Here is a 12625-nt window from a genome sequence, read left to right as displayed (position 1 = left end):
TCTGACCGTAAATCTGCTCTCAATTCGGCAAATGTCATCGTCTTCCCTACGCATTCATGGGGTTCTCCTTCTTAGCCCAAAGGAACAAAATCGGCTATATTACTGGTAGTGCATCTCTGTATAGTTATGTCTGGAAATGTCAATAGCATCTGATACGCTGCTATCCTGGCTGGCGTCAGCACAAATTTCCCTCTTTCCAGCAATTCTGCTACTTTGTGGTGTGTGTACACAGAGTCACAGGATAGCCCAGGGTTACAGATGATGTCTTTTCATATGCATAGTACAGCGCCGCCAATCCCTGAGTCACCTCATCTAGTCTCTTACTGTAGTATGCTATCGGCTGCTTTGCTTTTCCTGTGCCTGTCTCTTGTGTTAGAACCGCTGTGACATAACCCTCCTGTCGGTTGGATACATACAAATGAAAAACCTTCTCGTAGTCAGGCAAAGCTAATGCTGGTGCTGACTGCAATTCCTGCTTAATAGTATTGAAAGCTATCTCCGCCTCTCCATTCCACTGTAAGCCATTCTTCAAATTTCATTATCTTTCTCAAAGGTGCCACAATCTCAGCATATTCTCCTATCCAATCAGAGCTGTACCCTGCCATTCCCAAAAACGTCATTATCTGCCCTACAGTCTGGGGTTTTGGGGCCTTAGTTATTCCCTCAATCTGATCTGGTGCTATTGCCTTCACTCCCTTGGATATTACCCTGCCTAAGTATTCCACTTGCTGCGTGCAAAATTGCAGTTTCTTTTTGGATACTTTATGTCCTCCGTGCGCCAGCTTCTCTAACAGAGTTATAGAGTCCTGCTCACACTGTTCATTACTGTGGGAGCAAATCAACAGGTCATCCACATACTGTAACAATGTACTTTCCAATGGTATGCCCTCTAGGTCTGCCTTCAACACCTGATTAAAAATATGTGGTAAATGTTTAAACCCTTGCGGCATTCTGGTATAGGTATACTGAGCACCTCTGTAAGTAAATGCAAACAGATACTGACACTGGTCGGCCAGAGGAATGCTGAAGAAAGCCGAACACAAATCAATCACTGAAAAGTAACTTGCTTCTGGTGGAACATTAGTCAAAAGTGTGTGTGGGTTGGGGACTACCGCTGGCCAGTCCTCTAACACATCATTTACCGCTCGCATATCATGCACCAATCTCTACTTAGATTTATCTGCTTTTAAGACCAGCAGCAACGGGGTATTGCCTGGACTGTTTGTTCTTTTAAGCACTCCTATTTCAAGCAACCCCTGCACTGTCGATGCTATTCCCTCTTCTGCTTCTGGTCTTAGAGGGTATTGTGGTCTCCTGGGTGGAATTGCTCCTTTTTTCAGCCTTACTTCCACCGGACTAGCTGTTTTTATTTTCCCTACGTCCATGTCGTGCTGTGACCACAGAATAGATGGCAACTCATCTAACCTTCTATCTTTCTGCTGGCCTCTTTCCTTTCCCAGCAATGGCATGTGTGGTTGGGGAGTTATTTCGACCTCTCTCGCTGTCCCTACCATACCTACACTTACCATTATTTTAATGCAATTGTTGTCTTCTGATATCCACACCTCCAGCGTGATTTTCCTCCACACTGTTACGGTTTCAGCACTCTTAACTAAGGGTCCTAAGTCTTTAGACTGATATCCTTTGTTTACCAACAACGTTACGTGGGGCGCAGCCTCCGGTATCCTGTACCATTTTTCTAAAAAGGTGTTCCACTTAACTTGTAAAGCTGCCCCTTGCTTTCCAATTATCACAGCCTCCCTTTCCAGGTGCTGTTGGGTACATGCCTCCAGGTGCCATCTCTCCTCTAACTCCCTGTTCTGAGTCTCGTCAAAAATCACTGTACAATGTAGCTCAGATTTGGGCATTACAGCCCTGGGTAATATAGCCTGCACGCTCTTTTTCCATTTTTCTCAGGTTCCCTGAATCTGATCTGCGATGTCTCCTATCCAAAAGACATTAGTCTTCTTACCTTCTCGCACTGTCAGTTGAGCCCCTGCTCTTTCCACACTCAGCCCATTTCTGGTGCATTCTAATTGTAATTCCAGTTTCAATAAGGCATCTCTGCCTAACAAATTAATCGGAGTTCCTTTAAATACTAGCACCAGCAAAACAATTCCTTTATTTCCCATTCTCAACTGCACTAGAGGCCGTGCACTGTGTCAACTGTGTTTTCCCCAAGAACCCTACAGTCTTAATAAACTTTCCTGACATGGGAAGGTTAAGGGCATACTGTGGCTGTACACAAGTGTACGTGGCTTCAGTATCTATCATCATTGGTGTCAGTTGCCCTTCTAACATAACCTAAACAATGGGTTCCTCGTCTGCCTCCCTTGTTATCATTGGGTAATGTCCCTTCCCACTCGAGTTCTCGGGGCACCCCTAATACCTCACATAAGGGTTCACAGGTCCGCTTGGGCCTGTGGGGGCTGGTCCTTGGCTAAACTTTAGTTCCCTTCTTATCGGTTCCTGCTGGTGTGTGACAGGCCATGGTGTAAACAGACAATCTCTTCTCATGTGACCTGGCTGATTACATCCTCAGCACAATCTCTCTACCTCTCTTTCCCCCTGTTTCCTCACTGGTCCCCTCTGCCCATTGTCCCCCTCCCTGGGACTTCCAGTCCTGTCTGGGCTGTTTGAATTTAGTCTGTTCCTGATAGGGCATTTGTGGGAATGCTCCTCCAAAGATGTTGATTATCGGCATGGGGTTTTCTGGCCCTTGTCTTACAGTATGATCGGTTCCTCCATATAGCAGTGCTTCATCCAGTTCGATGGCTGTGCTCGGACCGGTGGTTGCTGTCAGCATATTTTTGCTTTTCTCTTTTTCCTTCTTTTTAAGTTCTTCGAGCTGCATTTGTATTAACTTTCTTTGCACCTCTTCCTACTGCTCAGCCAACCTTCGTTTGTCTTTCCGGTATTTCTCAACCGCATGGACTATGTGGTCTCTAAATTCTTGTGGGGTCATTGACATCAGCCCAACCACTTCCTCCAGTTTGGATTTTACCTGCGGATGCATTGCATCCAAAATGCTATGTCGGAACAGTGTGGTGATAAATAAGCTATTTTCCACCTCTTGCTCAGTCTCCAGTCTCCACTTTTTCAACTGGTTTTCTACGTAGGCTGCTGGGTTTTCAGTGTCTCCCAGTGGATCCCCCTTTAAGGTTTTGGGGTCCACTTTGGGTGGATAAAGCTTCCTGAGGGCCTGCCATACCCTCTGCCTCACTCTGTCAAACCCGTCTCCATCAGTTCTCGGGTTGTTTGAGTTTACTATGCCAGCCATTTCCATTAGTTCGTTAAATTTGGAGGTTCCCATCAACCTTATAAATAGTGCCTTCAAATCTCCCATAGCCAATAATCGTCCCGCCATTTCTTCTTCAAAGGCTGTAATCCATTTCCCTGCTCCTTCATGTAGATTAGGCAGAGTGTTTTTCAGCCCTTCTTGGTCCTGGGATCCCCAAGGGATATACTGCACTTGTCCTGATCCTTTAACTAACAACGGCATCATTCTTCCTCCTTCTTCCCACCTGCCCTGGCTCTCCTCCTTGCCTGACTCCCCATCTGTCTCAGGGTATGTCTTTACTGCCTCCCACACAAATTTCTCCGGGGTCCTCTTCTTCCCTCAGTCTCCCTGTGGAGTCCTTCCTTTCTGACCTGATTCAATACTTGGTTGGCCCCTGGAGTATTTTTCACATTTCCCCTGGCAATCCCCTCTCAGTAACTTATCTAGCTCTCTCTCTACTTCTGCAAGTTGCTCCCCTACCACCTCCTTCTGCTCTTCTAGGCTTCTGCCTCCTACCTCTTCCCCACAAATTCTCGCATCCCCTCTGTCTCCACTTAACTCTTGCTCCTCCAATAAGTCACCTTCTCTTTCTTCCTGTCCGTGTCTGTACACCTGTAGCAGGGACTCCTCATGATCCTTACTCATGCTTGATTCCCTTCTCTCTTGTGTTTCTCCAAGACTCTCATCTCCTATCTTTTTTCCACTTCCTCTTGAATGCCTCATCTCTTCCTGCCCTGATGAGCCACTTTCTTTACTAGTCTGTTTATTTCTATGGTATAACCGATACGCCTCATACTCCTTTTCCTCTCTCAAGTATTTCATCCGTTCAATCTTTTCTTTCATTTCTCTCTTTGCCTGTTCCACCTTTATCCTTTCTGCCGGTATCTCCTTCCATATCGCCGCTTTTTCCTTCTCGGATTGTCTTTTCTCTCCTCATTATCCCAAACTTGTACTTCTCCCTGCATGTTTACTGTTCCCGTCAGCAGGGGGCACTGCTCAGGGGTTCCTTCCTCATTATAGGGAGGGGGCTTTACTGTTTCTTTCACATCCGGGTACGGAGCTGAAGCCAGCTTCTCACTGTATCTTCCTCTCTCTCTAACAGGCTGTTTCTCCAGCACCTTAGTGTCTTACTCGCTTGTAATCAATATTCTACCTGTCCTCCTCAGCCTTTCTCCCTCCGTTCTGAAGAGTTTTAGCACTTCCATTTCTCGCTTTCTTTTTTGCCCTCTTAGATTTATCTTTTGGTTTGTAATTTTTAATTAGTGCCTCTATTTCTTCGCACAAGCTTATAGCAAACGTTTCTTCTCTTGGCCATTTTGTGACCAGGTTTTTGGTTCTCTTTTCCCATTTTTCTGAAGTTTTTGTGATCTCATATTTATTTACTGGGATTTTTTTTGCTCAGAATCTCTACTGCCTTTCCTTTACCTGTCATGTTGTTCTCTCTTTTTAAGGTATTTCAGAGATTCACAGTTCGTTTACTGGATAATATTATTTACTCTAATTCTATGCCTAGTCTATCGTCTATCTACCAGTGCTTTAAACTATATATTAGACTGTCCTTGTTTCCTATTCTGTTCTCCCTGTACAGACCTCTATTCAGAGCAGTATCCACAGAACTTTCTCTTTGCACCTCGTCTATTCAGACCCTTATCTCTTAAGGCGGTATCCGTGAGGATTTTCTCTATTTTCCTTTCCCTGCCTGTTCAGACCTTCGTTTCATATGAAGCGGCATCCGCAGGGATTTTCTCTATTTTCCCTTTCCCTGTCCGTTCAGATCTTCGTTTCATACGAAGCGGTATCCACAGGGATTTTCTCTATTTTCCTTTCCCTGCCTGTTCAGATCTTCGTTTCATACGAAGCGGTATCCACAGGGATTTTCTCTATTTTCCTTTCCCTGCCCATTCGGACCTTCATTTCATACAAAGCGGTACCCACAGGGATTTTCTCTATGCACCTTGTCTATTCAGACCCTTTTCTCTTAAGGAAGTATTCGTGAGGATTTTCTCTATTTTCCCTTTCCCTGCCCATTCAGACCTTTTTATACAAAGCGGTATCCACAGGGACTTAGCAACACCACGTGGAATTTTTCTTCAGTTAACTTCTTATTAGCCTATTTGTACTTACCCTCATTGCAGTGTTCTTGATCAATCCTCTGAGCCTCCTGTTAACCCCCAATTCTGCCAGATTCTTTGGACTGGAGAGACCCTTCGGCAGTGGTTCCACACTTCTGAGAGTCCAAGACCTCCCCAAAACCAACAGAATTCTTAGTCCAAATTGTCGCAAAAAGCGCTTACCTTTTGTTTGGGTGCACCCTTAATTCTGTTAGCCTTGTGGGGGTCCCTAGGGGACTGAGAAGTGTCCCCAATCTGCCGTTTCCTTTCTGCAGGTCTCTTTCTGGTCCTGTCATGGTCGCCAATTTTGCCGTGGTTTCTCGTGCCCCACAAACGACCAGGAGACGCAGAAGATTCTTCAAGAAGGGTTCAACTTTAATTTGCAAATCGAAGCTGAGACTGTCAGTGAGCTAGTCGCCGATTGCCCACCAATCCTTGTACATAGCATTTTTTATAGCAATCTCCTGGTTTAGTTGCATTAGCATATCCAATCGGTCTACAGTTGGGTATCACAAATATATCCGCCACTATTGTTTCTACCCATTGACTTAATCATGTTCTAATCTACATCTCTTAGCTACCTCTCATTAACACACCATTGTCTTCTACATTCTTAAGATTTCATTCTCCTACTAAATTGGATACATACATAGCACATAGCAAGTTCAAAGCTGACTACATAATCTACATCTCTTAGCTAGCCTCTCATTAACACATCATTGTCTTCTACATTCTTAAGATTTCATTCTCCTACTAAATTGGATACATGCATAGCAAATAGCAAGTTCAAAGCTGACTACATAGTTTTGGTTAATGCAGCACAAACAATGCAACTTTTATACTCCAATAGGAACATGGATGGAAGACGGTGGTGGTAGAGAAAAAAATTAATATCTTTGGTAGAGTGGAAAGTAGGTGATTAACCAATAAAGTGGAAAGGGAGTTTAAGCAATAAATGAAATATATGCGCAGTGATTTGGTAGTGAAAAATGGTAGAAAAGAGAAGAAAACAGTTGGATGGGGAATGTAAGATCACCTGGAAGTGTTGAGATTTGAGTTTGGAAATCTGATTTGTATTGAGCTCGTTTGGACAGTGTTTGAGGCAGAGGTTGGAACATGAGTGAATCAATATCGAAGGAATGCACAGACAGAAAGTTGGAGTAATTTGTGTGAACTGATGAAAAATATTTTGTCAAGTATTCATTTTCTTTCCTCATTGTCTAATAGAAAGTGTTTTGTGAGCAGTGAATGGAATATACAGAATTGAAAGGAGGTGGGTGGAGGGGGTTGCTTAAGACCCTGGATTGTGGAGAGAGGGGAGGTAAAAAGTCAAGGGTTATATCAGCCATAATAGGAAGTGTAGGCATTCAAGAAAAAGGAGGGAAAGGGGCAATTGGTTGATTGAGAAATGACCCCAGTCAGTTATAAAGGGAATGTTGAAAGTGAACAGAAGCAGAAAAGTACAATAATTAGGCTGTATTTATGCCTTTGTTCTGCCAGTTTTAATGTCATAAAATAGGCTTTTCATATATATTCTGTTGTGTTCCACTTCATCTAAAATAATATATACCTTGGGGAAAAATAGGCCATCTCTATTTCCTACTTGTGCTTTGTGTGCAGCAATTAGGGTACAGCGTTGATGGAAAAATAAAAGTAATGAGAATGCTAATTTTGAGCAATTCAGTTAGCATGTCACGCCTGATGAAACAGCTTGCTAAAATAGCTTTGTTATACTGTAACATAGTGCTTTTGTTACAAGAAATTTAATTTGTTTAACATTGCTTGAGTCAACTGAGGTATGATATGGAGTGATGTAAAGGAAGAAAGAATCTTGGTTGTATTATCATTTGAAAATGGAGCAATTGCTTCGCCACCACACCCTGCCTGCAGGACGACTGCCATGGGGATGAGATGCTTGCTTACCTCTTTGCGGACTGTGGATTTGTGAAAAGGGTGTGCAGGAAGTTGTAAGGGCCTGTGTCATGGTTTGTCCCGAGCAGCTCTGATCTACAGCCTGCTCTAAGATTCACACACAAAGACAGACATCGAGTGCTGCTGGAAGATTCGACTTGGCCTGCTCGAAACTTGCCGGTCTGCCAGCACATTGTGATATCTATAGAGGAATGCTGCCAACTGGCGCATTCCAGGCAGCAGGAGTACGTGCTGGGGGACGGAATGAAACTTGGTGCAGCTGTTGCAAAGAATAGCTGGGGTAGGACCATGGTATAGGGTTCTTCCACTGCTGGACATGGAGGGGCTGCATTAGGTTAGGAAACCCCTCAGTTATTGTAGTAGTGGATCACACCATAGGGTCACAAGAGTGCAAGAGTCCTATTGATTTTAAGGGATGAAATAGAACATCACTTAATACATTGTCTATAAATGCAGACATCCCACCCTGCAAAATCTCATTTCAGGGAGGTAGCAGCACCAACCCCCGCCTCCAATATCCCCCCCCCCCGCCCCTGGTCAACCTCCAAGGGTATATGTATACAGGACATTCGATTATGAAAGAACACAACAATTTATTTGATCACATATTGAAACTATTTACACACACACACACACACACACACACACACGGAATATATATTTATATATATATATATGATTCCTTGTTTAGTATTTTGTTAGCAGTCTCAATGCTAATAGCTAAATGCTAATGTAAATAGCTTTTCTATTTCTTTGCAAACTTTCCTTGTACTGTGATGTGGTTTGCTTGGCAGATTTGATTATTTTGCCAGAAGTCTTGACCTCATAGTAGTCTGTGTCAATGAATTTGTTAATTTTGCAAGACATCAGATTCACAGGTGTTTTGTGAGACAGCTGATTTCTGAATTCTGTCTTAATGTGACACACCGTGCTGAATGCCCTTTCTACAGCACAATTAGAATTTGTCAGCACCAAAAGCAGTTTCATCAACTGGCAGAGCTCTTTGAATCTCAACTGCCCTATGCTTACAGATTTTACTTTGGTCAGCTTCCCCCAGAACTCACCAACTGGCAAACTTTTGTAGTTTGGCACCAGTCCTTCAAGGTTAGTTGAGACATAATCCAGAACTTCCAAGTGGAGCTGTTCTCTTGCATTTGCCTTGATCACATTTGGAAATCTCTTTGCCAAAGTCAAAATTTGCTCTGGATTCACCTGATCTTGGCTCTCTGTATTAACCACTGAAAGATTTTTCAAGATTTGTTCTCTCATTGGGAACTTCTCCCAAGATTTTTTGGAAGCACCTGACATAAAATGCTCTGGCATCTCTGAAGAACTGCTTTGTCTTGTAAGAGGGGATCTCTTGTGCTTCTGCCCACAGAAAATACTGATAGGTCTACTTACCACAAAGAGAGACCAATCAGGATTCTCTCTCCCCCTCCCCCTCTTACAAAAAAAATCAACTTCCAGGATATTGTATATAATTTGCGGGCATCAGTGAGCTGCTATCAATATGCGGGAGACTCCCAGAACTTCAGGGAGAGGTGGGATGTCTTTGAATGTAAGAATGAAAAAGCATTGCACAATTTACTCTTGTAATTTTTAAGAATAAAGTTTATTTTGTTATATAAAAAAGCAGTGTAAATAATCCCCATTAAGTTCCTGTTTGCTGTTATCTTAACTCTGCCTCTATTTCAAAGGGACTTGTGTTTGAGGCCTATGGGACAAAGGGGAGGCCCTCCACTGTGCACCAGGTTTAGTGAGGCTGTAAGGGAAGTTTAGGCCTCTATTACCTTGACCCTCCTTCCCGAACCTGAGATAGCTTACCAGCACCTTTGACCCCTCTCCTGCTTCCCATTTTAATTGAGTGGAAAACAGGAGAGTTTAAGTGACCTTGAATGGAAGTGAAGGATAATAGAAATGGGAAGAAAAGAGAAATAATACAGTATGGATCAGACATAGTAGAAATGGGAATGAGGTGGCCAGTATTGACCTTCCTGAAACTGGTTGACTGTTTCTTCCTGCCCATTTTGGGCAAACATCTGACAGAAACATTCAGCATTCCTAACACTTTAATAGTCTTGGTTTTAAACTATCATTTTCTTGTTTTAGAAAAGATCTTCCCAATTGAAACCTGCTCCCCTTTAAATTTCCTAAATCTGCTGTTAAATCCAGAAGGGTTTAAAGATACCAGAAGGGTGACTATATGCAGGATAAGCTATCTGGGTGGTTATAAAGTTTCACAGTAGATCGGCAAATTCTGTGCTTGGTATAATGGTTATTATATGCAGTTTTTAAATAAATACATAAAGGTTGAAGTCAAAAAATAATTCTGGTTAATAATATATCTATTGCCCTCAAGGTACATAGCATTTATATGTTGAATAACATTTATTCTTTTCAACTAGTGATCTGCTCTCATCCCAGTACGTGGAACGAACTGTTCATGCAAGGGGAAGATCTATCCATTCAGTGGTAAGTCTGATAAGTTGAAGTCTGAATCCTTAAATTCTGTGAGTTTGGGTTAATTTTTCAACTTAGCCTACTCTACAGCTGCTAGGTTGTGACCTAGTATAGTCATAACCACTTGATCATTACTATGAAAACAAAGAAAATTTGAACAGATGTAACAGTGGTATTTTTCTGTTTGTTTTCTGTCTTATTTTATTGATGTTCTTGGGAAAGTTCAATCACATATGTTTTATGTAAGTATTGTGTTTATGAAAGTTGAATTGTTCCTTGGAAGTAATATTCATGTAAATCCACATTTTATGCTGTTAGGCACTTTATGCACTGTATGTGTTTTGCACATGTATTTTATTGTGCTCTCTTGGACCAACACCTCTTTGATAGTAAGGAATACTCAGCTGGCCCCTGAGACTATCTTAGGAGTTTAAAGAGAATAAATCTGCCCCCAAAACCCCAAACTGAGAGCACACTGACATGACAGTATGGTACACTAGCACCGACAAGATAAACCAGAAAGCACTTCAGTGAGTGACCAGGACTGCAAATAACATCACTGGGACACAATTACCAAACATGGAAACCATCTATAACTCACGCTGTCTATGGTGGGGTTGCAACATTGTGATGGACTCATCCCACTCCAGTAATCATCTGTTCAATCTCCAGTCATCCGGCCGCAGATACAGAAACATCTCTGCACGGACATTCAGACTGAAAAATTGCTCTTTCCCCAGGGCTGTCGTGCAACTAACAATGTTCACCCCCCACCCACCCACCCATAATCCATGAACACTATGGAAAATCTCTACGTGGGCATGTGTAATATTTGGGTTTAAATGGGGCAGCTGCATTCTTTGATTTGAGAGCTCTATTTTTATACTTCAGCTTTAATTCTTAATGCTATTTAATATTTAATCATTGGATTTTATGCCATGGGCAAGTGCAACACTTGAATGGGGAAGCTGCTGTTTCTTTTAATTTTAGAGTTGGATGTTTATAATTCAGCTGTAACTCAGATGTTATTTTAAATAACTCGGACATTATTTTAAATTTAGTCATTGTGTTTTTAGTAACTGAATTGCCAGTATGTTGTTTTACTAAATGGAGTAGCACTGCAGTTTAAATGTCCTTGGCAATGACAATAAAGCTCCAACTGTAACTCTGTGTCATAAATTACAAAGACATTTTTACCAATTTTGGAAAATGTCTGTGGATAATGCAGCACAATGCATCTAGTTGCTTGTACTGGGGACAAAGTAGGCAGCTTGTTGATTTATTCATGTCAGTTACAGTTGGGATGGGGAGTAAAGATTGCTGATTATATTTATTGAAAGGTCCCTGTACTAGGAGAGAAGATAGTTCGCCTGAAAATACAATAAGACTTGGGACTTCGATGGTGCCAGACTGGCAGATACTCTTGACTATTGGCTGTTATTCTGATTAATGGTCCAGCACACTTCTGGTTCACTTTTTTTTAGATGCTGTACAATGGTAGAAATTTTCCAGTGAACCCAGTAAAGTTCAAGGGAAGACACAAGAGACTGCAGATATTGGGATCTGCAGAAGCAGACAATCTACTGGAGGGATTTAGCAGACTGTCTGTTGCTCAAAGTTTAGGGGAATGCAGGAACCAGGGCCTTGGGAATTTAAAGAGAGTGCAGTATCTAAGAACCTGGAGAGCTATTGAAAGCATAGAAGCACAGAAACCAGATGCCAGAACATTGGGATTTCCAATCTTTGAGATTGCACCCTATCAGAGTTTTACTGGTAGTCATTTATAAAAAGAAAATGATCTTTGACCTAAAAATTAGATTGCACACCATCACATTTTGATACTGTAAGTGATATCATATCTGTGTATTGAAAATTCAGTTTAGTGCTTTTATTGCAAAGTTCAATATGTTCTATGCTGGTCTTCCATTAAATTTAATGCATTAACATAAAAAAGAGGCTGGTTATGGACATCCAATGACACATACTGTAAGCCTAATCAATATTTCCTCATTACACAGGCCCTGCTTCACCACTGCTTAATGGGAAAGAGGAGAGCTTTTGCTCTAAAGAGGCAGACAATCATCTAATGCAGAAGAGCAAAGACACTCCACTTAGTTCCTACTTGCTGCACTGTGACTGTGCTTTTATTTTACAGGCAGTTTAGGATTTCCTGCACTGGGGCATCAGCCAACATCATTGTTGGTCTGGTGTTTGCATGCCATTCTACAACACCCTATGGGAGGACAGCAACTTACAAGCACTTAACTAGCCTCTTACTCCAGTCTACACCGGTTAGCAGATTTCAAATATCCACAATGCCAAGAAGTAAGGAGTCAACTTTTGTTAAAATAGACCACTCAGACTATCATGTCAAAGTTCAAAGTAAAACTTATCAGGGTTACCTATATGTCACCACATACAGCCCTGAGAGTCTTTTTCCCGTGGGCATAATCTGTAGAACAGCACCTGTACACAGGATTAACGAACAACAAACTGTACAAATGCAACTGTAGATAAATATCAATAAATAACGAGAACATGAAATACCAAGATAAACAGTCAGTAAAGTGAGACCATCGGTTGTGGAAATCAATTAATCCCATGCATCAACACTTTTCTTTGGTATCTTTAAATGTTATGAAGCAGCTATGATATCTTCAGAGTAGAACCTGTATTTTTTCTTCATTCAATAATTTGCAGCCTATGAACCTCCACAATGAATGGACTTGGAAAACACAGGGTGACTCATGCAAAGAGTTTCTCTTGCTGGAGATTCCTTGGCAGAGACAGATAATACCATGTTTATTTGTAGATGTAAATTTTAAAAGCTCATTCATTTGGT

General features: G+C 41.9%; 1 protein-coding gene across 4 annotated transcripts in view; it reads left to right on the top strand.

Moving 5' to 3' along the window:
* adam22 (ADAM metallopeptidase domain 22) overlaps nucleotides 1-12625 on the top strand; it is a 337659-nt gene that overhangs the window by 59384 nt on the left and 265650 nt on the right. For all 4 annotated transcript variants that reach the window (XM_059972204.1, XM_059972203.1, XM_059972205.1 and 1 more), the window contains exon 4: nucleotides 9729-9795. In XM_059972204.1, the coding sequence (XP_059828187.1) occupies nucleotides 9729-9795 (67 nt within the window). The remainder of the gene's footprint in view (nucleotides 1-9728; nucleotides 9796-12625) is intronic.

The sequence above is a fragment of the Hypanus sabinus genome, chromosome 6 (assembly GCF_030144855.1).
Source record: "Hypanus sabinus isolate sHypSab1 chromosome 6, sHypSab1.hap1, whole genome shotgun sequence".
NCBI classification, from domain to species: Eukaryota; Metazoa; Chordata; class Chondrichthyes; order Myliobatiformes; family Dasyatidae; genus Hypanus; species Hypanus sabinus.
Note: the sequence above shows the minus strand (reverse complement) of the source record. Positions and strands in the feature narration are given on the sequence as shown.